The sequence below is a fragment of the Falco punctatus genome (genome assembly GCF_963210335.1).
Source record: "Falco punctatus genome assembly, chromosome: 1".
In the NCBI taxonomy this organism is placed as follows: domain Eukaryota; kingdom Metazoa; phylum Chordata; class Aves; order Falconiformes; family Falconidae; genus Falco; species Falco punctatus.
The window spans coordinates 101,738,953-101,765,258 of record NC_137580.1 but is presented as its reverse complement, the minus strand read 5'-3'; the positions used below and the strand labels follow the sequence as shown (position 1 = coordinate 101,765,258).

General features: G+C 48.2%; 1 protein-coding gene across 5 annotated transcripts in view; it reads right to left on the bottom strand.

The window, feature by feature from the left end:
- Window positions 1–534: 534 nt before the first annotated feature.
- CALN1 (calneuron 1) overlaps window positions 535–26,306 on the bottom strand; it is a 158,725-nt gene continuing 132,953 nt past the window's right edge. For 4 of the 5 annotated variants that reach the window (XM_080398869.1, XM_080398868.1, XM_080398870.1 and 1 more), the window contains 2 exons: window positions 7,662–7,815; window positions 535–1,505 (listed from right to left, as the gene is read on the bottom strand). In XM_080398869.1, the coding sequence (XP_080254995.1) occupies window positions 1,378–1,505; window positions 7,662–7,815 (282 nt within the window). In that variant the 3' untranslated portion in view covers window positions 535–1,377. Of the gene's footprint in view, window positions 1,506–7,661; window positions 24,580–26,306 lie in introns of those variants that run through there. The other variant, XM_080398872.1, reaches the window with a different exon arrangement.

The following is a 26,306-nucleotide window of genomic DNA, read 5'->3' as shown; positions in this document are numbered from 1 at the left end:
TAAATGTAAGGATTTGCATCAAGTTTAAAAGGAAAAATGCTTTCCAATGTAAACCTGGCTCCAGGCTCGCCCAGTCCTTGCACTTTCCATGGGACGTGTTGTGTCTCTAGTCTGTATCACTCCATCTTCTCCTGGCTGCTCATTAAAATCTCTTCCAGGAAAAATAACTAACACTTGCAGGATCTGAAAGTCTGACACACTACGTAACATATGGTGGTAAGCTCTAGTTTGGTTCCTTCTTCTCCTGCGGCAGTCTGCCTTCAGCTTACCCTCTTTGGAGCTTCCCATAGGACGGTGGTCACGGTGGAGGTGGGACGACTCCTGAGAGGGGCCAGAGCAGCTGGCTGGTCAAAACCACACACTGCTGTGTAGGCGAAAATATAACCGCTCCCACGAGGTGTCTGACACAAAGGTTTCACTGCAGATTACAACCAGGGCATATGAAAGGAAATAAAAATTGTGCACACGACGAGTGGGGAGAAAAGGTCTTTCTGAGTTTTCCTCATGATTTTTGTCTCAGATAAGTTTACTGCTGGAAAGCAAATGTTGTTGAGCTTGCAGACAGGACCAAATAGAGGGAGTTTTAACTGGCGCTGGTGGTTGCAGAGTCGGTTGGAAGACTGCACAAATCTCAGAAATGCCCATGTATGAAAATGGGTGGGACTTCTCAAGCCCTGATTCATGGTCAGAATAAAATAGCAAATGGACTCATGCTACCCCACAGTCTTGTGTCAAAGGTGGCGTTTACGAAGCAAAAATAGAAATTTTGTATGATGCTGGCAAATTCTCCTCTTTTTTTTTTTTTTTTTTTTTTTTACTCTGAAAATACTGTACAAGGATGCTTTAGCTCCCCTCTAATGCCGTAAACCAAAAGGCATGGTCATAAGGGAAAAAAAAAAAGTGAAGCTGGAGTACATGAAATAAAACGAACAGAACTTGCTTGTGGCAATGCTACGATCAACTTCCTGGGAATGTGGGCCCAGCGGAGAGCTACGCAGAATAGTCAGTCGGCCCCTAGGTTAAAAGACAGCCCCGCTGCAATAAGTCATGAGGCTGTGCCTCCTTAAAACTGCAAAAAGTGTCTTCCAAGTTACCATTGCTGTTTCGAAGCAATAATTCGGGACTCCTGTATATTTTTTTTTTTATTGCATTAGGAAACAAAACCTTTAAAGCATTAAGACAGCCCTTTTATGTCCCTGCCAAAAGGATGTAGTTGATTCACAAGACACATTACGCTGCTGGCCTCAGGCTCCTTGTCGAATGGTGCTTTATCTGCCTGCCTCTGTCTCTTTGCCGTGTGAGAGTCAGTTCGGGGGAAGCTCACCCGGTGGCATGCGCATGCATGGTCAGTTTGGTTCACAGTGTCATGGCGAGAGGCTACTCCATGCCGCTCCGCAGGATCTGGTTGGCTGCAATCAGCATCACACTTATAATAAAGGCCATGGCAAATGCACAGATAAGGCTCTTCCGTACGCAGGTCTGTCTGTTCTGCTTCTGGGCGTGCACTGCAGAGAAGACAGGGGAAAGATGAGATGCTCAGCCAAGGCAACATTTCTGCTTTCTGTCAGGATCAGCTGAGCTCAGAAATCCTCCTATGCCTCTGATTACCTTGGCACAACCCTCTAGCCCACACCACAGCGATGCCCTGTGCCGGCCAAGCCTTAGCCCTCCCTGCTGGGGCATTTCCAAATAATCCACCTTACCGTTCATTGCTTCCAAGCCAACTTCCCTAGCAGACCACCCTCTCATACTACAGGAAGCCCTTTCTCTCTCTTCTTGACTTTTAAACCATTCAAATGCTTGTAGGCATGTTTTGGTTTGCCTGTGTATTATTTCTTTTAAGCTCTTTATGAAGTTATCTTTAAATTCTTTAATCAGGAATATTGGACTTCTGTGAATCCTTTAAACTTATCCAGGTCAACTGGGAATGAGCAGAGATTCAAGATGTGCTCCCCAACAACACTAACCCCCACACCGTGATGGTTCCTATGATTATGCACAGTATGTTAGTCATTTTTCCAAATTGGCTTTAGGTTTTCTGTGCCTAAGAAAAATCAGACTTTTTAAGAACCTTTTCAAATGCTTGCAGAATAATTGTCAAAAAAGGTGAGAGTAATTTGTAGCAGTTAAAATGCAGACAGAGTTGGGATTTTTAGCATTTGACTTATTTAATTTTATTTTTTTAAAGTTCATCAGTGAGGATTCACACTGTGACTTGCTAAAGCCAGTTCATGTCTCTGTCTTAGCCTCCCTACCTACGAATACCAGAGCAATATGTGGTATCGGGGCACTGTGAAGATTAATCTGCTTGAAAAGACCTTGAAGGTCCCCCAAGATAATCACAGAAAGCCAGAAGATCCTCATGCACAGGATGGATAGCTCTGCCCTGACGCTACAGGCAGTAATGCATAGTCTTGTTTTGGCCTGAGAAGGGACGGACCCATCGCCTTTTTCTCATGGATGGAGTTGTGATGATGGGAGACTTCCAGGTGGTTGACAACAAGCTCAGAATTGCAATAAACCTAAAATGTGACCAGGAAAAGGCTCCAAGTGCCAGTGTTTGGAAAAGCCCAGGAGACTGTTTTTAGAATATATGGAAACAAAACCCTTGTCTTGATTCAGGCATGAACCTCGTCACGCTGGGAGCAGGGATCACTGCATTTTGAACACTTGTCCCATCTCCCCTCACCTCCTCTGGCCAGGATTTGGCAGTGTCTGTCATAATCCCAGCTCCCACGCAGCCCCCCAGCACCAGCTCAGCGCCGGAGGCACACGGAGCCCTCGTTAGGTAGCACTTCGAGCCAGACCGCCCAGGGCAGGGCAACGCTGCACCAGCGCTCCGAGGGGCTCGCTATATCCTGTGCAGATAATAAAATCCCCTTTACGGCAGCTCTCCTAAATTACTTGCTTTCTGCTTGCACTGCTCTATTCCTTGATTCCTTCTCTCGCTTTTATAATGCCCATAGAATCAATACTTTGGTTTCTTGGTTTTGTGCGTGATGCTCCAGCACTTTGAAAAGCTTGTTAAATCACAGTTTCAGTTATTTCTTTATTTATTTTCCTATTATTTCTATACTTTGCAAACACACCCAGCCAGCAGATAAAACAGTGACACAATCCATCACAGTCAGCACTGCTGTTCAGCGCGGGGCTTTGGTGCTGATTATGGTGACTGGGAGCAGCAGCTAAAGACTGGCCAAGGCTTTTTGTAATGGCAGCTCTTCTATTCAAAGGGAAAGAGTAAAGCATGTTCAATGCTTTCTTGCAGAAGTGTTCCTGAATTGAACAATTTCTTCAGTCTTCTTTTATATCATCAAGTAACAATAGAGCTTTAAGGCAGCAGGATGCAGGTAAGACATTGTTATTGTTCCTTATCGACTGAAGGTACACAAGTAGCCAAATAACCTACCAAATAACTCCAGAAGAAAGGGGAAAGGTCTGTGCTGAAATGTAGAGGTGCTGCAGATCCAGAGAGACCCTCTTGCTGTTGGCTGGGGCTCAGCAAGTTTTACTGCAGCAAGAAGATGAGTATTACAGTTCTTCTGCCCCCTTGCAATCCACAGGGTGACAAAAAAGCTGAAATTACTGACTTTCTTCACTCTGCACACAACTATGTTCATATTACCTTCTTAAATATGAAGACCGATTTGCCCCCTGCCCTGCCACTGCTGAGTTTTTCCCCTCGCTTTTCTCCTTTCTCCAAATTCATAGATCCTTTGAGCATGACATCTGTGTTTTTTTCCTGCTGGTTTCCATAGCTGGCATTGTTGGATGCTCGATGTGTTTTGCATTTTCTTGCCAGCCGGAGTTTTTAATACTCATGGGACACGTTGGGGTTTGGACGTGAGCTGGTTCCTTAAACAGGGTCAGAGCCTGAAGCTCCTCTGGAGATGTCCTGGCCCCTTCTTAGCAAGGGGAGCAACTCATGGGCTGTCCAATGTAAATGAGATCTCAAGAAGCAAAGGCAAATCAAGGCTGGGTCATCCTTCACCTTCTCAACGTGCAGAGGACAGGCTGGCGGGGAGGACTCACCATAGTGTCACTAGTGGCAGAGACAGAGCTACCGTCACTGTAACTTCCCCACCAGGACATTGGGTGAATGGGTCCAGCCCATTGCCGGGTGCACCAGTCCACTGGCTGTGGCTGCTGGGCTTCTCATGACGCTCACAGTACATTTGAGATGGTCAGAATAAGCGCTGAGAACCTTCTTGCCTGCAGAAAAAGGCTTGCTAACATGAACAGCTACAGTGTATTTATAGTGGCTTCTGTCATAACCCTGCCAAAGGTGAGTGATATTTGCTTTCTCTGGCTGGCTGGAGGTATTTTCATTTGAAGAGGTCAGTTATTCATTCCCAAGCCCTTAGCTGAGGAGCAGATGTTCCCAGTGCTTGTCTGGGGAGAGCGGGGAGGGGAGCTGCAGCAGCTCTTGTACATCCAGTTAATTTGAGTGTCAGGGCTGAGGATGAAATGCCCATGCCAGACAGCACGGGTCACCGTAACCAGCCAGCACTCGTGTATGCCATGAGCTTAATGTCATGAGCGTTTGGATAAAGGGAACTGCCAGACAAATGATTTTTTTACTATAAATTTTCGGTAGTACAATGTCACTGCAGACAGTTGTCCTTTTGTTGTGTCTCTCCTCGTAAAAACACACAGTCTTCTTGGCTCTCAACTTTGTTCTCCTGCCCTAAGCATTGCTAAAAATTGAGGGAAAGGCTGAAGGCATAACCATGCTTCCCTTCTGGTTGTATTCTTTATTGGCGGGGCTGGTATGTGCTGCTTGTCCTGTGGAGTTGGGTGTTTGCTTTGCTTTGCAAGAAGGCAGCAAATGAAACCCCCTAGAAATGCATAAGAGGGGAAGCTGTGATGTCAGCCTAGACCTGGTGTCTGGCAAATGGCTAACGTTCGAAATGAAGTGAACAAAATCCTGGACTTGTCCCTGATGTAATATGAACATTGTATTGGGGTTGAAGTGTGTGTGTGGTTGTGTGTGTGTATGAGCGTGGGGGAGAGCAATAAGGTTCATGGTCCATGTTGATAAACAAAGAATGTTACATGGTTGTAAAGACCTTGTTGTGACAAGAAGCCAAGATGGCAAAATTATGAGAATGAACAGAAATTTGCACGTATTTGTACCAATGACGGTGTTACCTGTACAATGCTGTTTAGCACCTGGTGAGGCTGAGCCAGCTGACCCCAGGTGTGAAGAAGGGGGGATGTTTCTGTCCATGGGATGGAGAAGGGTTTTGGGGCTTCTCTTTGATGCTGACGGGGAGTGGAGATCCCCCCTTTCAGCAAGGTACTACTGAAAGTATCTGCCATGTCTCTTCTCTTAGGAGCCATTCCCAAATCTCAGTGAAAACCATTGGGGCTCTCCTTGGCTTCATTCCTAACCGTGGTTAAAGTCACTACAGTGGGGTGGATGAAATGTACCTTAAATACAGATGAGCCTCTAGGCTAGTCCCTTCAGGCTACCTTTACAGTTGAAAGAAACAGGTGCTTTTTAAGGTGCTATTAACCTCACCCCAAGGTAGCACCTAGAACAAACTCGAGGAATTATACCCAAAAAGCATGTCCTTCACTCCAGTAATTGAGTAGAGGGTGACTGACGTACACAGAAACACTTCTGTATGGCCACTTAAAGCTAGACTGAGATGCTGTCCATCCACCATGACAGCTCTCCCTTAGTGCCCTTGATCCACGCCATGAGGCCCTATAATTTCTGCTTTTGAGCCCTGTAGGGATTTCAGGGTGTAGGAAATGGGAACGCCAAGGGCACAAGTGGGTCATGCAGGTAATGGCATGTCCAGCCTGGAGAGCTGCAGGGACACAACCTGCTCTCAGCCTGCCTTTCCTGGGAGAAATGCTAATGTCACAGCTGCCTCGGACCAGAACCGTCCCCTTCTTCTGGGACCTGAAGCAAAACTTTGGATCTTTGTTGACAGTGTTCAGTTGATCTTTATTCTCTGGCGGATTTGTGCGTGTGTGTGTGTATTTCTAACAACATCTAAAAAAGGGTCTGTTTTGCTTCTAGGTTCTGCCTAGCACCAGCAATGCCAACATCCCACGAGAAAAGCTGTTCTTGCTGTACTTTTGGAAGCTGGGACTTCCAAAATGAGATGCTGAGCATTTAGGTTTTCGGACCTTTTTTTTTTTAATTTTTTTTTTTTTTTTTTTTTTTTTTTTTTGTGACTGGGATAGTTCACCCAAGCACCGAAGCTGAAAGAAGCCTGCATGCCTCTCGCTGCGGTGACAGCTGGTGCATGTCTCCACTGAATCAGCAGGTCAGTGGGGACTAACAACTCCATTCTTGTAGGTAAGCATCTCTTCCTCCCTGCTGCTCTCCAGGAGGAACAAAACAAACCAGCATTGCTTGGCTTGATTCGAAGAGCGATGCTGCTTGCCTCCCTCCTGCAGGCTTTTTAAAATTCAGCTGTGCTCTTCTACATCTTTTCTGCAGTATTTAGCAGAGGGTGAGTGTGCTGGGTGTAGCTGCTGAATCCTATTAATTAGCCAGGCTAATAATTTCAGTAATATGTTTATCCTTTGTTTTGTTTTAAAGACGCTTCAGTATCTCTGCCAGGTGCCCTTTCAGAGGCTATTTTGCCCCTCAGAGTATCAGAATTTCCCCCAAATGGCCCACATACAGGGGCAGTAGCTGTCCCAGGGTGACATGCAGAAGCCCCAAGGTTCTCTGTCAATATCTCACTGGATTTTTCTCCTCTTGAGGTGATTTGTATCTGCTTAGTTGTTCTAACCAGCAATGTTTTTGTAGCAATACAAGTTCCTCTGGCCAAGAAAATCCTTCTCCCAAGGTGGCTTAAAATGGAGAATGTTCTTGCCAGTGTTAGCTCCGTTCGAAGTGCAAAATGCACCGTAAAAGCTGAGGCTGTGCCTCGTCCCGGCTGCTGATCACTTAGTGGTCTTGTGGCACTGCAGAGAGGATGCTGCACTAAGGAACAGCTGCCAATGCAAATGTTTCCCTTTTTGTAGCTACCTCTGAGAGTTGCTCAGACCTTGATCTTGCAGGCACTCACACACGTGTTGAGACTAGCTCTCCTGGGGGTGCAGCTCCACCCCAGCAGCCCCAAGCGCGCCGAGCGAGGGGTGTGCAGGGCTGTAGGGTGCTGATGCACCACCTCTGCTGGTGGCGGGGGTTACAAGGCAGAGAGAGGACTGTCCCCAGCTGGTCCCTGGGAGCCCGCAGCAGGAGACCTTCTCTGCTTGTGGAAAGACAGCAGAAAACTGATGGAGCCTAACGCAACTTGCTAGGGCAGGACCTAGTGCCAATAAGGTCTTTCCATGCTAGGCTGGGGGAGAAGTGCTTATTTCCATAGGGAAATTTGGTCTGTCTCAGACACTCACCTCAGCACGGGCTGTACATCCCTCTGCCTGAACGCCACCAGAGAAAGGAGGGTCATCAGGCAAAGCACCCACTAGTTCATCCTCCTGCCTCAAACAGCATCAGCTTTACTTAGACCACGTGGAAGAAAGCTAACGGCAGCTCTTGAGCTCTTAGTTTGTCATTGCTACTTACTCTAAAATAACTCTGTGCTAACTCCAGGCACCCTTGCCCATTGTGCGTCATGAATCAGAGCGAGTTTTACAGACAAAGCAGAAAGAGAAAAATTGTACAGAAACACGGAAACCTTCTTTCTCACCTTCAAACTCTGTTTGGCAGTTGCCAGAGTTTTCATTTAAACTCTCCTCTTCATTGATGATGATGTTCTCAATGTCCTTCATCGTTAAGTGGTCCCGGAAGGCATGGTAGAGGATGTGTTTCAGCTCTTCCAGCGTTATCCTCTGCATGTCGAACTGTGGGAAGAGGACCGAGTTAGACAGCCACCGTAGCAGGTACGGTACCTGGAGGAAGGGAGGCATGCGGGCATAGCATAGTTCCCTACTTGTGGGTTTTTTCACCCTCATTTCAACACCTCAACATGACTTTGCAAATTTTGCTCTTTTGGGCTCATTTGATACTAACAAGGAGAATGTTGCAGAAGGATGTTGCTAGAGATCTTGATGGCTCAATGCTGGTAGAGCCATAGAGAAACACAGCCCTAGGCCAGGGACAGTCGTCCAGGCTGGAGATGCAGCAAGAGGCAGCAATCCAGTATCAGTCCCAGCCATCCCAACAGAGGTAAACCCCTGAGGGATTCCCCTGGCAAACCTTATACCTTGCCATGAGCCACAGTCTTGTCTCTGCCCCTTTTTTTCCTGCTAACTCTCCAGTTGTGCCTGCGTAGCGAGAACAAGCAGCAAACATTTCCCTCTTTGCTGAGTTCTGCTGTAGTTCCCGTAGGTAAATGTTGTTCTTACACGCACCAGATATCAAACCCAGCAGATTCCTGCAGAATAGATAGGAATGAACATTTTGCAGCAGAGGGACTTTGCACATGTGTAAAGCCTGTGGTATTAATATCTGCTAATGGTACAGGAGAGAAGGCATTCATGCTGGCTGACTTGCAGTGCTGGGTGAGGAGACGAGTCTCCCTGAGCCATCAGTGCAGTCAGTAAAGAGGGATGGAAACGCTCCAGGTCCCCCCGAGTGTCCCCGTGCGCTGCAGATGCTCATTCTCTGAGCGGCACCCTGAACTCTCAGCTCTTGCAGCCCAAACCACAGCCTTGCCTACAGCAAACAGTGAGCACCACGACTCGGACGCCCTCCTCTAAACTGCCCACCTCTGAGAAGCCTCAGAAAGTCTGAACAGCTCTGCCTTAGCACTGCAATGGGGCCCGGTGATGCCAGCTTGTACCTACTTCTGCAAATGAGAGTGTGGCAAGAGCAGTGATTGCACAGCCAGCAGTTCAGAAATGGTGCAGCAAGAAATTCCCGCTCCTTCCCCTTCAGCCTGATAAGGACAGGACAAACCTTATCAGTCCTGAGCTGCTCAGTGCGTTATCTGAGTTTCCCTTCCCTGACCACTGCTGCACACCTCATTGCACAGATGCAAAAATCATTAATCCTCAAAGTGGTTAACTAAGAAAAGTAAGTGCACTTTGATAAAATCTGGACCCTGAAATATTTATGGGTATATGTGTGTGTGTAGGTGCATTTGCACACATTCATGTAGTTATCCATCTATCCTTAGAAGCACTGATTTCTACAGTTCTATTTATTTGTTTCCTTCAAGAATCAAAAACCTGCTGCAGAAATCTGCAGAGAAGTGGACAGCGGGGGCAAAAGACAAAGTTCCTGTCTTTGCCCCAGATGAGTTCTCTGAAAAGCAAGTCTGGTGGGTTTGGTGTTTTTGCTGCTGTCCTTGTCCCTCAGGGATTCAGCGTTCATGCCGCCCGGCTAAAAATAGCAAGCACACAATTGTCACCAGTGGCTCCTTGTTGCACAGTTCAAAGCTGGATTGCAAATCCTCCTGGTATTTAGTCACAAATTTCCAGCCTGCTTTGTTGTGCATGTGGAAATTGCACCACCTGTATTCTGCTTTCTTTTATGTTAAAAGAGCAAGTAAAACTGAGCAGCTGTGTACTTCACAACGTGCGTGATTACGAAAAGCGTTTCTCTTGGCAACTAGAGGTGCAGAAATGGGGGTTAATTCATGTGGTTGCCTTAGAGCAGTGTTGGGAGGTGTCGTCAGTGGAGGTTTGCAGAGTGCTTTGAGGCTGCCTGGGGTCTGCAGCCCTCCCAACTGGCTTCCTGCAGCGCTGGTCACACACCAGCACCATGCAGGTAAAAGCAATGATTTCTCACCCACCACCCAATCCTGCATTCCTTCAGAGTCTTTGTCTTAGGGAAATTCAAATCTGAACTTGAGCCCTGAGCCGCAGCATCTTCCTGAGTCTACCCATATGCCAAACCCATAATTTCACACGTGGTTACCCCTTCCCATCACATCGGGGGGTGATGGTCAACCTCTGCTGGAGTTTTCTTCCTGTTCTTGGCTCAGGGACAGTTCTCTGTGACCAACACAGACATTTTTTGCTGTAGTTTATGTGTTTGGGTTTTCCTCCTTCAGGGAACAGTCTTTCTAGAAGCTGTCCAAAACCGTGTTCACCCAGCACCAGATGGATGCTCACCCCTGTGAGTGCTTCACAGCCCAGAGCAGTATCTCTGAGACTTCCTTTTTACTTGCATCCTTTTTTGAGGACACCTGCAGGGATGTGTCAGCCTCCTTAGGACTTACTGGAAGTGCTGACAGACTTTACATGGGCAGGATAGCTGAGGGCCAGGGACCTCTGATATGGTGCATGCATCCTGTCCTTCTGGGGAGTAAAAGGCAACTGACTGCTTCAGGATCTGCCTCGCTGTGTCCCAAGGTGACTGTGTTGGAAGAACAACATCTCTGGGTCAGCTCCCTGCTCCTTTATGTCTGTCTCCTGAGCTATAGGTGTGAAAACTCACCTCAGGACACACCGGTGCCTATGTTGACATGCTGCTCCTGTCTTCTCACTGTCAGCAGTCTTTGCTGGTCTCCCTCTATACCAGCATTACCACTAACAAGCTTTTGCAGACTCTACTGTGATGCTACCTATTGCCTGGATTTGCCTGGTTTACAAACAGAACCATGGTTATCATCTCATCTTAACAATGTGGAAACAGCAATGACTTGTGGGTTTGGGGGTCTTTTTATTAATCTGTCTGGTGGGAAATAATTGTTGTCTTGACAAACATGCATCTGTCGCTGCATCTCTGGCTTTTTTAAGCTTTATGCAAATATAGGGAGAAATTATTTTTTTTATTGTTCCATTGTCATTTTGCTTTTTAGGAAGAGGAACCATCTCAGATGGGATTCAAAATTACCCTTGTTGGCTCCCGTACTGAGTGTTTGGCTTGTTGGCAAGCATATGGTCATTGCTGCTGCTTTGCTCTATGCTCTGGGGCTTCCGTGCAGGAGGCATGTCCTCCGTTAGATACGTATCAGCACAGGAGTTTGTCCAGAATGGGCTCAAGCTTGGTGCAGCCAGAAATAAGAGTTTGCACTGGGTTTGGGCTCCCAGGTCATTTCTTATATTATCATTGCTCTCCAATCTGGCAGTTTCCCTGATTCATTCTTCAATTATTCTGGCTTTTTATTGTTGTAATGGCAGTAACCAGGGAGCAACTCTTAGCTTCTCTTGGTTCCACCGAGAGGAAAACTGTGACTGCTGCAAGTTGAAAACTTTTTATAGGATTTATAATTAGAAGAAATTGATGCTGCTTCTTCTGAACCGGTGCTCTTGGAATACACTGTAAGCAGTGGTATAGAAAAAAACTGTGCCTAATGCTGAGGCTCAACCACCCCAAGTGATGCTGTGAGTGCCCTGAATGAAAACCTGCAACTTGTACAGGTATGTTTGGCTTCTGTGCAGGTCACCAGGAATTGTCCACTGCAGTTTCTGATGGACCTCAGTAACTGTCCCTAGCAGAAACATCTCCTGGAGTTGGAGGGTGTTGTCCCAGGAGACATCTGGAAGGGAAAGTAGACCTGATCCAATCCAGCCTGTAGCTTCCTGACTCCTCCTTGATTTAAATTTCCTGCTGGGAAGGAAAGCAGAGTCCCTGTGAGTTCCTTCAGTCTCCCTACCCCCAATTCCCAAAATCTGTGGCTGACTGACATCTGCCATGCCTGCAGAACACTAGTTTCACTCCTAGCACCTTCTTCAGATACTTCTGTATCCTACTTGGCACAATCTCCTTCTGCTTTATACAGGGAAATGACCCTATGGAAAAGCTTGCTTCTTTGAAGAGTTAAATGCTGAAATATTACCTATGATAATTTCCTTTAATATCAGCTCTGCTTTTAAAAAAAGTGGGGGGCTCCTCTCTTGATTCTGAAGTTGGTCTCACTGCTGTGCAGACGGGGTGATGCCAGGCTGGCACCCTGTAGTAAAGTGAGCAGGGCCACCCTGGTGACCTGCAAGATCTTTTGAAGCCACATCAACAAAAATGCTCTTCTCAACCAGAGGCAGGGATGGCTCCTCTAGCTTTAGGTAGGAGAGCACTTCGGATACTTATTTTTCTTGAGCCTATCGGGTACAGGTTTTCCATGTAAGCCAACTAAAGAAGTTATATTGGACTTTGAGGGCTCCAAGTGGAGACTGAGACAGCAGCACAAGAGCAGGCTTTTGCCTCGTGCTTTTGAAAACCAGGTCTGCAAACCCAAAACCTTCATAGAATCATTTAGGTTGGAAAAAGGCCCTTAGGGTCATCAAGTCCAACCATTGACCTAACATTGCCAATTCCACCACTAAACCATGTTCCTAAGCACCACATCTATGTTTCATAGATTTCTTGTTTGGGGCAGCCCTTGATAATCTCTGCATAATAACACCTTTGTTTTGCTCTCAGACCTATTGCATGTCAGGCCACGGGTGTCTCGAATACCTGCGAGGCAAGCGCAGACTGGCTTTGCCCACACTTGCAGCCGGCTGCCACAACACGGGGCATGGCCCCCCAACCCCCTGGGACTCTTTGCAGAGCAGCTGGGCTCTGTGCTGTGCTAACCAGAGTCAGGTTGTTTCTGGGTGGCTCTGAACACAGGCAGCTCTGTGACTGCTCGCAGCAGCCGGTGCATCTGTTCCTTGAGCCAGACAGGGTTTGAGCTCATAAACTGCTAGCTGGGACTTTTCCATAGGACCAATGTTGTGTGTTGGCCATATATTAAAGCACACAGCCCCAGTGTGCTCCAGCAGGAATCTAATGTATTCCCATCTCTGCCGGGGGCTGGATGAATGGCCATTTTGTACTGACTATACCTTCCAGATAAGCTCAGCCATGGAACTTTATAACGAGAGGAAAACGGTGTATGCTGGAGAAGCCAGGAGTCTGGAGGGGCAGGAAGACCACGCAGAAGGGGAGTGAGCTCCTGCGAGCAAAGCTGTGTTTGCAGCGGGGATCTGCTGTGCTGCCAAGGCTGAAGGACTCTGCTCGTGCCTAACAGGCAGCGGCTGCCATTTCAGTACACAGCACTGTGGCAAGACCCCACTGTAAAAGCTCCTAGATGAACTTTTATACATCTATTTTATATATATATATATGTTTAGATTTGTGTATATTTCAAAGTATTGTCTTTATATATATATGTATAACATAAAGTATAAATTGTATGTGTGTGTATATATATATATATAAAAATATGTGGGAACATATGAAATATTTTCTAGATGTCCAGACATACACTCTCTCCAGATCTGAAGGTTTCTCATTATATATTTTTCTGTCAAAGAAAACATGCTGTTAAATGGAGAACATGCGCCAGCCTGAGACCTGGGGTGCCTTGTGTGCACCCCAATAGGACAGAGGCACAAAGCCATTTCGCAGCCTGTAACACGCTACTGGCTTTAAAGCAGCAATATTATTGGTTTGGGGTTTTTTTCAGTGTTCCCAACAACATGACTACCATTACAGCAAAGCTAATTTCCTGCACACACACACGCACCCCCATCCCCCCCCCCCCCCCCCCCCACCTGCTGGCCCACACATCCACTGAAGGAGGGGTGGGAGCCCTTCCTACAGCACCGGCAGTGAAAGCACAGAAGATAGCATTTTGCTCTGCTCCATACACATGCCCGTGTGGAGGCTTGCTGTAAGCTGAAGATGGAGGGGTCCCTTTCTGTTTTCCCCATCACTACTTGTTTTTCTCCTTCCAGCACTTGCTCTGTGCTAGTGCAACGGCATTTATGGCCCAGGGCGAAGCACGCAGAGGTCCCTCAGGGCTGCCCCGTGGGCTGTGGCAGGGCCCAGGGCTGTTCCCATGTGTGCACAAGCATTTTCTCTATCTGGGGACCATGCCCAGCCATCCGTGGAGGTCTCACATCGCCCTGCTGACAGCAGCCTTGCTGCCCCTCCATGGGGGGGCAGAAGGGAGAAGATGGGGCTGTGCAAGGGAGAGCATGTGCTTGTCCCTGCACCCAGCGCAATACTCACTCCCTACCTCCTCCCAGTTTAGCTGTGTGGCTCTGCTGCTGGGAAAAGCCTCCTATCAGTATGATAATCCTCAGCAAAGACCAGAAAGAGCCACCTGCCCCTCCATCCTGTAAGCTCCCTTGTAGCTCCCCTATCATCACTTGAGATAAGAGAAGCAAATGCTTTCACTCTAAACCGGGGTAGCTGTGGGAGTGGAGCAAACAGCGCCTTTCCCTTGGGATGCTCGTTGCAGGCAGACAGCCTGGCAGGGCACTCAGAGCACACTGTGACCCTGCCAAGAAGAGCTTGAGGCCCTGGGTGTCCCCTCCGCTGAATGGACACCATGCAGAGCTATGTCACTGTCCCAGCAGGCAGGTGGAGAAGGGGATTTTTGCAGGACAGCAGATACAAACTCAGCCTTGGCAGCTGCCACCAACAATCCCCATTAGCCTGCAAGAGGGAGCAGAGCTCCATCAACCAACAGATCATCTCCTCCTCCTGGGAGATTACGCTGCACAACTCTGCTGCTGCAGAAAGATGCAGTCCCATCCTGCCAAGGGCTGGAGCCCCGGACTGAGTGTCCTGGGTGCCAGAAGCCAGCGCACCCACTGGGTGACTCCCCATCCTGCTCTCCCATCGCTCACCAGGAGCACAAGTTTGTACTTGGCCCCATGTGTACACGTGCACTTCCAGTGCCAGAAGCAGGCAGGCTCAAGGACCCCAGTTAGAACCAGTGCCCCTATAGAAACACACTTGCATGCCTCCCCGTATGGTGGCTGGAGCTGCGTGACACCACAAGTGCCTGTCTGCTCGCTTGAGCTGTCCTTGTGTTGGGGCGATGTGCCCCGGGCCACCTTGCCCTGAAGCATCCCAGCAAGCCACTTGTGACAGCTTCTCCCCCCCACCCCGGGCTGCGGGTGGCCGTCACCCAGGTACCACTGGCTCGCACAGCATCGGGAACATTTCCCCGATGCTGCACCCGAGCAACCTTGCCTGCTGGGGAGCAGGAAGGGGTAACACGCTCATTTCCATAGTAACAGGCTCGTTACTGCGCTGGCTAACAGGAGATGGTTCCATTCTTCCTGGCAGCTTTGTCAGCAGGGAATCGTACACACACTGATAAATTAAAACCAGATTTAAGTGCATATTCACAGCACTCTTAACCCCAAGCAACCTGGCCAAAGTTTGCACTATGAAATGATGTGGCATTGCCAACTGACCTGGCCCATGGGGACCCCCCCATGGGTCCCTCCAGCCACCCCACAGCCCACGTGGGACCATGGAGGAGGGAGCGCTGCCGGGATGCTCGCAGCTCTGAGAGAGGCACCGTCTGTAGATTATGAACTGTTCTGTGTATGGGCCAAACCAGCCTCCTTTGCCAGCTTGCCTGGGTGGAACAAGGCCATGCTGTGGAGGGGTGGTCTCTGCAAAAGGGTGTATGGGCTGAGAACACATGAGATCTCCCCATCGTGTCTGCCAGCCTGAAACCCAGGGCAGGAAAGTCCTGTACTCCCCTCCACAGCACTTGGGACAAGTGTGACCGGTTCTGGGTGTTCTTCAGGGACTGGGGAGCAGGACAAGGGGGTCAGGGTGGCCCATGCTGGTGCTCACTGTAAGAAACCTGTCTGACTGTGCAGACAAAGAGGAGAAAGGTAAGTGAAACTGAAAGACAGAATGGCTGCCCTAAGAGCACAAATGCCCACCAACTCCTTGTTATCATTCCAGAAATGTTTTAGAGGCAGTCCTGAGCCCACCATGTACCAGAGGCAAGAAGCCGTCCACATGGAGGAGGCCACGAAGGCTCACGGGTGGGCAGTGTGCCTGGTGGGTGCCCTGCCCAGCTCCCCCCTAATGAACTGCAGGCTGACCCCCTGCTTGTCCCCCATCCCCATCCGTATCTTCCACACCTCCACACCTGGAACTGATGCACAGCCAGGGACCACTTCAGATTTTGACAGCTTGGCATTTTCCCATGCAGAAAAGAAAATGTCATCTTAACATCCCAACCCACCCCACCTCCACCCCAACTCAGTCCACTGCTAAATATAACAGGGGAAAAAAAATCGCTTTTGGCCTCCACAGTGGGGATGGGTTCCTCACTCCATCCTGCTGCCTGCAGGCTGCACCAACAGTGCTGAGCTGCTGGCTCAATACCATCTAGTGCACTGATGGACACAGCCCTTTCCCTGGGCTCTTACACCCGAGCCACAGGAATAAGGCAACAATACTGAAAATCATTTGCAAAAGTCTTGCCAAGCTACTCAGCCCAGCCCAGGAGCTGATAGCCCGCCTGGGTGCCCTGCACACCTCTCCTGCTCTCTTTGGGAAGGTGCCACTTGTCCCTTTGTCCCAATGGTCAGGATGCTTTACATACCATTTTCCAAATACTGGTGCTTGGTGCTGCTGCTTCTTGTTCCTTTATTACTCCCTCACCCCTATTGCCACGTGTTGTTCATTCAGGAGGGGTAAAGCTAAGCTCTTTCAAACTTGTCGCCCTGGCAAGGATGACAAATTGCTGCTTTCCCCATGTGCTGTCCTGCTCCCTGCACCATTCCGTATCTGATTATACCTGCTGCCCACGGCTCTGACGGCCACACTGTCACATGCCACTTTGGGTCTCAGGGTTACTCAGCCAACACCTGGAAGGTGGGGACAGAGGGTTGTCTCAGCTCAAGCCCAAGGTCCCACCAGGGCATTGCTGCAGAGCAGGGGCTGACAGAGGGGTGGGTACCCCTGCTGAGCCCTACGTGCTCGGTGCTCACCCCACACCCTACCATGGTCCCTCACCGGTGCCCCGAGGATGGTATTAGCTTTGCTTGCCATGTCCCCACTATACCCAGTGTGGGTTAGAGCATCCCTTAAACTTTCCGCTACATGACACAGGATTCCTGGGACACGGGTCAGTGCACCCAGCATGTTTCTGATACGAACACATGGAGACCCTGCTGTTTGGGTCTGGTGATGGAAAATGCTGCTGACAGTTGGTCTGCAAAGAAGCTCTCTTGTATAGTCCTGGCTGTACAAGAACGGACCTGGGGAGTAGTTCCCTCTGCTAGATCCCACCACCTGGTGAGGTTGGTGCTGTCCTTTAGTAAACTCAGACTTTAACTCTTGGAGTGATGTTTTAAGCAGGGCAGTGGGTCATCGGCTTTGCCTCTGCACTGATCTCCTCCTTCACCACCGGGCTATAATGGTTATTAAACTGGGCTGAGAGAAATAGGCCCCCTGATAGGTAAATTGCAGTAACACATCCGCAGAAAACAGTAGGAAAATTAATCCTGGGCCCATTCAATTAATTTTAAATAATTTAACTAAAACATGGAGAAGTGGTGGACTGGGTTTTTTGGTGTTGTTTTTTTTCTTTTTTAATTAGAGAATGCTCTCAGGCTGAGTACAAATTAACAGGCTCTAACGATTTATTTTGCCTATTTTCAAAGCTCCCAGGCCTCGACAACAGGCTCTTGGTCTGATCCTCATCAAAGTGCATACATAAATAGGTCTGCAACATCTTGACCTTTGATGCAAGGCTGTGGGAGCTTCTTGGAGGAGCAAACATGTACAATTTAATTAGGACTAAAGCTGGGAATTCCCATTTGGGAGCGAGTGCCTTCAGCCTACCGCACAGATAGGGAGTTTCTAGTGGATTCATCTCCCCAGTGTAAATCCATCAGCGGGACGAGGGGAAATGTGCTCTGGGGTGGGGATGCTTGTCCCTGCTGTGGGACAAGTCAGGCAGTCCTGCTCCCCCCCTGGTTCAGCCGACAAGAGCACAATGCGGGGGTTATGGCAGATCACTACGCAGGGTCTGCAATCCCACGTTTCGCAAGAATAAAAGGCCCTTCATTCTTTGCCCCACAAGATGCTAGACCATCGGAGGGAGGGCAGAGGGGTCTGCACCCTGCAGGGGTGTGCCAGGACCCCTGGGGGACAGCAGCTCCCGTGCCTGGCTGTGCCGGGTAAGACGTATTTACATCCTGATCCAGGCACGCACCAAGCAAGGATGTGAGGGGACTTTGAACTGCGTCAGCTGCTCCAGAGCTAAGGCTTGTGCCATGCGAGGTGCCAGCAAAGCAGCTTCACAGACCTGGAGTATGTGCTATTGCTTTTTTGACAATAGCAATAAACCTGACAGCCAGCAAGCACAGAAGGATTACAGTGTGAGCAAAAACCAAAGTATAGCAAAAATAACCTGTCCTGTCTGCTTCACAAAACAGATTGCATTCGACCCACTGCTCTTCTCCCCATTTTTCGCACACAGCAGCGGGCAGCATCACTGCCTAGAGGAGCGACCTTTAAGCTGCTTCTGAATGAGATCAGGCGGCAGAAACCCAAGCAAAGTAAATGAACCGGCCGTGCAGCCCTGCTGCTGAATGTCTCCTGAAAGCCTTTAGCCAAAGGAAACCAATTTTTTACTTAACAGTTACAAATGTTTTGAGAGTGCCGGGAGAAGTGGATTAGAAGATGAGACATGTTCCTGAAATGCATGAAGGACACTAATAATTAATAAAAGCCTTACCAGGGAGACCGAGGGCTACTGTGGGAAACCTGAGGCATCCTTGACACTGCAGATGATGGTTAACAACAAAAATAATAATAACGAGGAAGCAAACAGACCTAATACTGCTGTCTAGCACAAGACAGAGCTAAGATAGATGGAAAGCAGCTTCTCAGGCTACTGTTTTTAGCCAAACTACATTTGATTTTTAGGTTAGCCTCCTTTTGTAGCTCACGATGGTCTGTTCAGCCTCAAATGCAAGTGCAGGCTGTGATGCTCTGTGCTGTGGTGGGTGCAGAAAAATGACTGCTTTATAGGTCAGGTTTGCTCCGAGGTGATGGTCACCAAATATAAAGATGAGACAACTTGAAAATGACTGTGAAATGTACCAGCAGGTCCCACTACAGCATGTTTTACTGGTGAGTGGGCAAGGTGGAGAGGGCAGAGAGGGTCATTTATTCAAGTTAGTGGCATTACACAGTCCCGAAGAGAACCCGACTCGTAGGAAATGTGATGTGTTCATGCTCCCTCCCGTATGAACTCAGCTGACACCAGCCTCATCATTTCTGCTGTTCCCAATGTGCTCACATCATTAGGGATGCAGGCAAGGGTTCCCCATCACTATGCACATCCCTGGGAGCCTTTTGCAAGCTGTGCTTCACCATTTGGTCTGCTTGGTCCTCCCAAGACACCTCCTAACCCAGCTGGACTGTGCTAGGAAGCCAAAATGGTGTTGCTGAGAAAACAAACAGCACTGCCAGCCTGGCCCAGAAAGCAAGGGAGCGTCACCACTATTTGATCCTTTGATATTCCTTCTCCTGATGACTTGTAAAACCTATATCAACTTTTTGAACAGCAGCACAGAAAAGGAGCATCAGGACATCGTCTGAGTGCAGCCAGGTCTTCCTTTCCTTTCCCTGCCCTTGCAACAGTGAGGTGTCTGTGCAGGTGTACTGGACTATCGATCATCAGCAAGACTAGTTTTTGCATGGCCAGCACTGGGAAGGTAACCATGCCCAACAGACACGGGGCTCTCCGGGCTGGGGAAGCGGAGGTGCAAATGCTGCACGAGCTGCGCTACCATCGCAGCTGGCAGGAGCAGCCTGGCTGCCAGGGCAGTGCAGGGGGTGTTCTGTGCACTGCTGCTGACACGGCTGTGCATGCAAACATTCCTCCATTGTCATCACCTAACCCCTGCATGGAGGTGGAGGAGGGGCAAGGTGTTTCTTTGTAGAGCTCCCTTTGCTCTCAGGACTCCCCTTGCTGTGTTTGCAGCTCTGGAGTCGGGACGCAAATAGAGATGGGGGGGAGCTGCACACTTTGGTTGCAGCTGGAGAAGCCAGGCCAGAGAGCACGCTGGGGTCAGTACCCTGGTCCCTGCTGTCTTTGGTAATATTTATTCAAGGTTCAAACACCCAACTCCAGTAACAAACATGCAAAGACATACTGCAGTAGCAGAACTGACACAGCTCTCCTCTGGGGTTGAAATGGCATTATTCATGCCAGGTTGACTATCATTATCGTGCTCTTAAATCCATAACGTGTCCTGCAAAGAGCCTCCCTAAAACTAAATGAACAGCTTGCACAGTGCATAGCAGAGAGAACAAAAAAATCTTAGTCCAACACCGAACCACTGTAACTCCCAGGATGAAGACCAGCAGCACACAATGAAACAGCCTGGAAAAGGGCAACTTCATCCTAAACGGTTCACAGGATAAATGCACGAGATGGTCATTAGGAGGGTGGATGGGGCAGGATGGCCAGGGCTGGCATGGGGCTCATGCACGGGTCAGGGCTCTGCCCGGCGGGGCACAGTGCCTAGCACCTCTCGGCACCCATCACGTGTTTTGGAGGGACTGATGTCTGCATCACTGTCAAAAGCCAACATGATGCTGAGAGGCATGTATGGCTTTATCATGACTAATTTCTTGACTGGTTTTAATTGTTTCGGTATAAGTTGGTCAGTTCCTCCTTTGTGCTTACGTTACCTTTAGCCTGAAATTACACTGTGGATTTAGATTAAGCAGTTATTGTGGAGTAGATATAGTGAAATACAGGACCCTGTTTGGAAACATAACGGTACTTTTGGTGACCTCTTTTCCCTTGGTACATGATGAAATCAGAGCAGAGAGGATCTTTCCCATCCTGCAGTGTGCTCCCCTGCATGATTTGGGCCAAAATGACAATATCTTCAAAGGCTATGGGAACTGAGATGACGAAGGAGAAAAAAAAAGAAAAGCCAAATGAAGTCAGTAAAAACATCTTGTTTCAGTAATTATGGTACGATCCTTGTGGTTTCGTTTTGACTTCTATTAACTCAAACTGGGTTTGTTGTTATCTTTTAGCCTGTATTTAGAGATCGAAAGCTGTCATGACCTCAGGGCTGGGACCTTCTCATTTGGAAGGCATGTAATATTAAAAAAGCAATATTTTTTCACAGTGAGAAATTCACATAAGGCATGAGTAATTCATCTGTGCAGGTAAAAGTTATGATTTGCCAAACTGCACTTTCTAAGGAGAAGCAAAAAATAAAAAATTTAAAAGACCAGAAGTCATTGACGTTATTAATAGGGCTCAGGAGCTGGCAGACAGAGTGGCCGCAGCCGAGGATGGAGCTGCCTGCCCAGGCTGCCCCAGTGGGGACTGCCTGGTGACCTGGGGGCCCCAGCAGCTGCCCAGCCAAGGCACATGAAGAACCCGGGGTTTGCAATTTTTACATCCTCCCCACCAACCTGTAGAAACTGGAGTTCTGAAGTCCACCACATCTGTCCTCTAAAGCCCACGCCTCGCATTATCGCACATTAGCTAAGAGCATCCATGACGATGAAGCTCCCCACTTGGCCTGCGGCTGTCATGGATCTCCCTGACAAGTCGAAAGCCCCGAAGAAAGTCAGTGAATATCTAGTTTGGCTAGATATGGAGACAGAAACACAAAGCAAAAACCCTCCACTTTTGCACTTCAGTTTAGTAATTCAAGAGCAGAGCGTATGAAAAATCGGTGTTTGTGCACCAAGGCTCAGAAGATATGAAGAAAGGATGTAAATGATTGTAATACTTTCTGATTTGTTTCCCTCTGTCACATTGTGCTAGGATGTGGATCTGTCTTTTATTTTATTTGCATTTCATAATTATTTTTATATAACCTTTTGCTTTCCACATAATGACCATTTTTTGAAAACAAGATTGATTCAAATGAAAACCACAAGGTAGAAAGTTCAGCTAAAGCCTGGAGTAACTGCTAAGTTACTCTGTTGCTAGGAGTACATGATTTTTCCCTTGCCGTGGTAAAAACAAGGTGATCAATTCTGAGGTCCCCTCCAGCAATTCACTTGGCATTTTCTAGCTCCTGCCAGCTACTAGTACACCAGAGCAGAGAAGGAAGAAAATACAAGTCAGCTGTCACTGCAAAAAAATAAAATTCAGGAAAGTAATTTTAATGCATGACTCAGAGCAGCGGGTCTGCAACACGGAGGGAGGCACGGTGTGCTCGCACCTCGAAGCTAGGAAAAATGAGCACCTTCTGCTGGTACCTGCTACAGCTCAGGAGGCCACAGGGAACAGCAGCAGGTGTTCAGCTCAGCTCAGGGCTCTAGTGCCCCTGAAACACAGCCCAGCGCAGGAGGACGTACATCAGCGTGTGGGTGGAATGGAGTAGAAGCAGCACACCTGGTGATAAACTCAGGCTGGGGACAAGACGGGATGGTGCATTTTGGTGACAGCTTTAAGAGCTCCACATCGGACACCCTGCTTGTTCGAAGCCCCCTGGGAACACAATGGAAACCCTCCCAGCAACCAACCTCTTCATCTCATGAGCACTACACCAGCTCCCTGGGACAGGTCTTTACTTGGGAGGTACAGGGGACACATTCCTCGAAACAGAGGACGTCGGATGTAGCTGGATCAGCATGTATCCCTTGTCTGAACTGCTCAATCATTAGATTTTTCTGTACTGTATCACAATACATAAATGCGTTTGGATGCTTCAGGGTATCTTTTATGGGGCAGATCTGGCCATGAGTCTCTCAGCAGACAGTGAAGCAAAGGGGGTTGAACACAGACTTTCTCCAAAACCTGGGCTTGCTCCAGCCTCTCTGAACACTCTGGGGTATTCGCCCTGTGCCTGCGCTGTGGTGTATGGCAATGTAAAGCAAAAATAGGCCTCAGCGATGTCTCCCCCGTACCAGCAGTGAGTGCTGATGGGGATTCGAGGACTGTTGCTAATGGTCCAAGAAGTTCAGACCAATCCCAGCCCTGAGCTCCACGTCTCGCAATGCGCAGTCACGGCACAGTCATGTCACGGGGAGAGCTCTGACCCAGGTCTGTGAGATCGCGCTGCTAATTGTACTTAAGTTATGCATGAATTTGAGAAATATTTAGCTCAAGCGATGCTTAAGGACTCTCCTCGCACTAAAATAAATTGTCACATGGTAACTCAACTCCTGGATCGTGCAAACAGTGCTTTGCTGGTGTGGCTACTGGGGCTGGGCTTGATGCACCCCGTGATTCAGCAAACCCAGGGACAGGGACAGGGTGGCAAATCATAGCCATGTGTCCGGTCAAAGCCCAACATGAGAGTGTCAGTAGCCAGACCCCAAGCCCTATACCCAAAAGTCCTCAGCAGCAGCTGGCCATGACGGGTTATTCTTCCAGTGCTTCCCCAGGCACAGAGCAACAAGGATGCTCAAGGAGACAGTGAAGCTTTGCTGCTGCATTTAAGTTCAAATTCACAGGTGGCCCAGGAACATGGCCTATGACTGGATGCAGCACTAATGTATACATTAGTGTGTGGGGGTAAAACAAGGCCAAAGGCTCCTGATGATGTGCAGCTCTAGCTCTGACATCTCGAGCTAATCTTTTTCTTCCTGCGTGCACTGAAACAAGGCAGTTTTCCTCTCTCCCCCTCAAGCCAGTGTGAAGTTGACTTTTATCAATGGTGAGAAATGCAGGGCGATCAAAAAGCAGCTGATAATTTTGATGGTACGGCGCAAAGAAAACACAATTCTGTTACACCGTGTTGACAGTTATACAGAAATATTTGGATAATTTGTTTTGGTTCAAAGCTATCTCTGATGGGATTAGGCAATTCACTAAAAGAGGGATGTTTCTTACCTAGGAAAGGTGACATCAATTTTTATTAGGTATACCATAAACGACCTAAAACATGGCAATCTGCAAAAAAGATGCAGGAAAAAACACAGCCAGAAATGCAGCAACCCTGTGCACCATACCAAAGGGCTGTGAGGCACTGTCCTGTCCCAGGACACTTTCTGTAAGGACAATGACTGCCTCACCCCTGAACAGATCATCTTCACACTATAAGACACTTTTGCCTTGGGAAAATCACTGTGCCTTTGAACAAGCCACATGAGAAGATGTGCAAACTCACTGTGTATGAAAAAAGTATCCCTGAACCCATTGTGTGAATATCCCTGATGGCCACACGTTACCTTACACCAGAAACCGCAGGGAAAATCATTGAATAGATACAACCAACATTGAAAGAAGATGCTGCCTTGGAAAAAACAAGTTCTCTGGGCTTTTTGCCATGTAGTTTTCAAGCACTGCTCAATCGCAGCAAAGCCTTCATCTGAAGTGAATGTAACACTGGCTGTTACATCGCACCCAGAGGCTGACCAGAAACAACAGGAAAACATGGAAAATTCACCCACCTTGCCCCATACAACCACTGATTGCTTGGGGACAGAGTCCCTGCCTGCTCCCTGTACACCCCCAAGCCCAAGGTACTTCATTTCCAAGAGAAACAGTCTTAAGGATTAAAATGCATGACTCTTCTGGATATGGAAAATAAACTTTACGACACATTAAGATTTTTCTCACTCACTGCTTTCTCCTGACACCAAATCATTCCCCTGGCAATAATGCCTCGTTTCTCTCCATCCCACCGGACCAGGGACCTCACCTGTAGCCTCAAGCCTCCTCTGTTCTAGGGGTGCTGATCCCCATTTTCTCACCAAATTATGGAATGTATTAATACACCCAAGCTGTTTCCAACCTTGAAGTCATCGGACTCTGTTTTGGCTCTGAAGAAGGGCGTGCATCTTCAACAGCTTGATCAGGGTTTTCTTCTAATAGAAAATGTCACGGATCCATGATCTCCTTTCTAAACCCTGATTTCATTAAAACTTCATTAATCGGAGGCCCATCAGTGAGAGGAAAAGATGCAGCTGGTCTTTGCTTCCAACGTAGACCAGGGAGGCTGACTCATGAGCTGATGGCAGACACCCTGGGCAGGGAGCATGAAAAATGGCATCTATTATTTGACTGATTTCATCCCTGGAAGAAAGGGTCTGTTGTGAAGGCCACCAGGAATGTCACAAGCTTTGGGGTGGCCTTTTGCCTAGAAGGGATTTTGGATTTATTAGTCCTTGAATCCAGTTTCTTTGCAAATGTTACTTGATGTTTATTATTCACCTGTGAGCCTTGGCTCAACAGCAGCATTATCACCCATCCTGTCTGCTAGAGAAGGGCCCTTTTTTGCAAAAGAAAAAGATAATAGAGAGACTGAAATCTATATTGTAACTCTTAATGGCAGGAGGGACCTGGCTTGCAAAGCAGGGGTGCCCTTTTGCCTTACATTCAGTCTTGGCCTGTGAACATCTTTACAGCTCAGTTTGCATAGGAGAAAAAGTCCGATCAAGTCCACTAGTCAGATGGGATTGCTGATGTCTCCTGGGGGTATCTGGGATCTTAACACATGGATGCTACAAATGTGCATCTTTCTGTGTGAGAGGATTGGTTGATCTTGTCCTAGGATTTATCTTGAACTTTACTCGTTTGTCTTAATGAATGCAAACCTTGCTGCATTACACGCCCTGGCACAATAACCTTTCGAGGTTATTTGATCAGCCCTGATTAAAGCCTCGCAGCTCTTAGGGATGAGACACCCACTCTGCTTGATTGCAAAGTGCCTTTTGGAAAAGGCCACGCAGGTCCTGCTCCCTTCCCTGCCTGGGGTCAAGCTTCACCACCAGCTCCAAAAGCCCTTTTCCCCCTTTTTCTTGGGACAGCCCATTAGCAAGAGCTGCCCAAACTGTGGTAGCTGTGGAAAATGATGTCCAGTGGAGAACCTTGACTGCAGAAAGGGATTTTTGGGTGGGAGAGACCTGCTGCCTGCTCAAGGAGGTGGACAGGAGCCCCTTTACAGGAGAGTTCCTTGTGCAGAGGGGGAAAAAAGCAGATTTTGTGACTAAGGGTTGTGTGCCAGCCACCTCTGCGAGCCTGGAGAAGTCCATCTGTTGCATCATACCAAACAAAACATTTTTCTATTACCCAGAGCTGGTGTAGCCACAGTCAGCTTCAACTTTCAATCAATATCGGGAGCCGTCTTGTGCAGTCCAACAGCACGCTCAGGTTTCGTTGTGCCTCTAGGCATAACATCCAAAACACCAGGGAACTTAACTGAACCCCACTCCCACCTGACCCCCCCGCTCAGTGGAAGGGGAGATGAAGAAAGGAGAGAAGGTTTTCACTTACTAATGTGCTACACTCCATTGCAACCTGTAAGATGCAGCTACTCCAGTATTTCCATTTAGACACTTGCTGAGTTAGGGATGGGCTTTTTTTTGCACAAACACATTTCTAAGTTAAAAGCTGCCTGTTGGATGAGGAACTTCTCCTCTAGGCATGGTGTTTGCACTGACAGCCTCCTTTAAAAAGTCCAAATAATCAAACAAAAGATACTCTCCCTCTGAAAGCACAGCATCACCTACTGCTAAAACAAGCTGTATGGCAGCCAGGCCTTTTATACCAACCTACCAGATCTGCGCTGGGGCTTGCATCAGTCTAAGTACATCAGGCTCTTAACAGCTGGAATCCAATCGATATCAAAAATGTTTGCAGCAGTCCCTCAGCACCTGGTCTATCAGCACATTCAGGCTTGCAGATTTACGGGGTCTTTGCCTGCAGGTTTCCCCGGTCCTGGTTCAGGCCAAGCACACGTTTAGTCTTCCA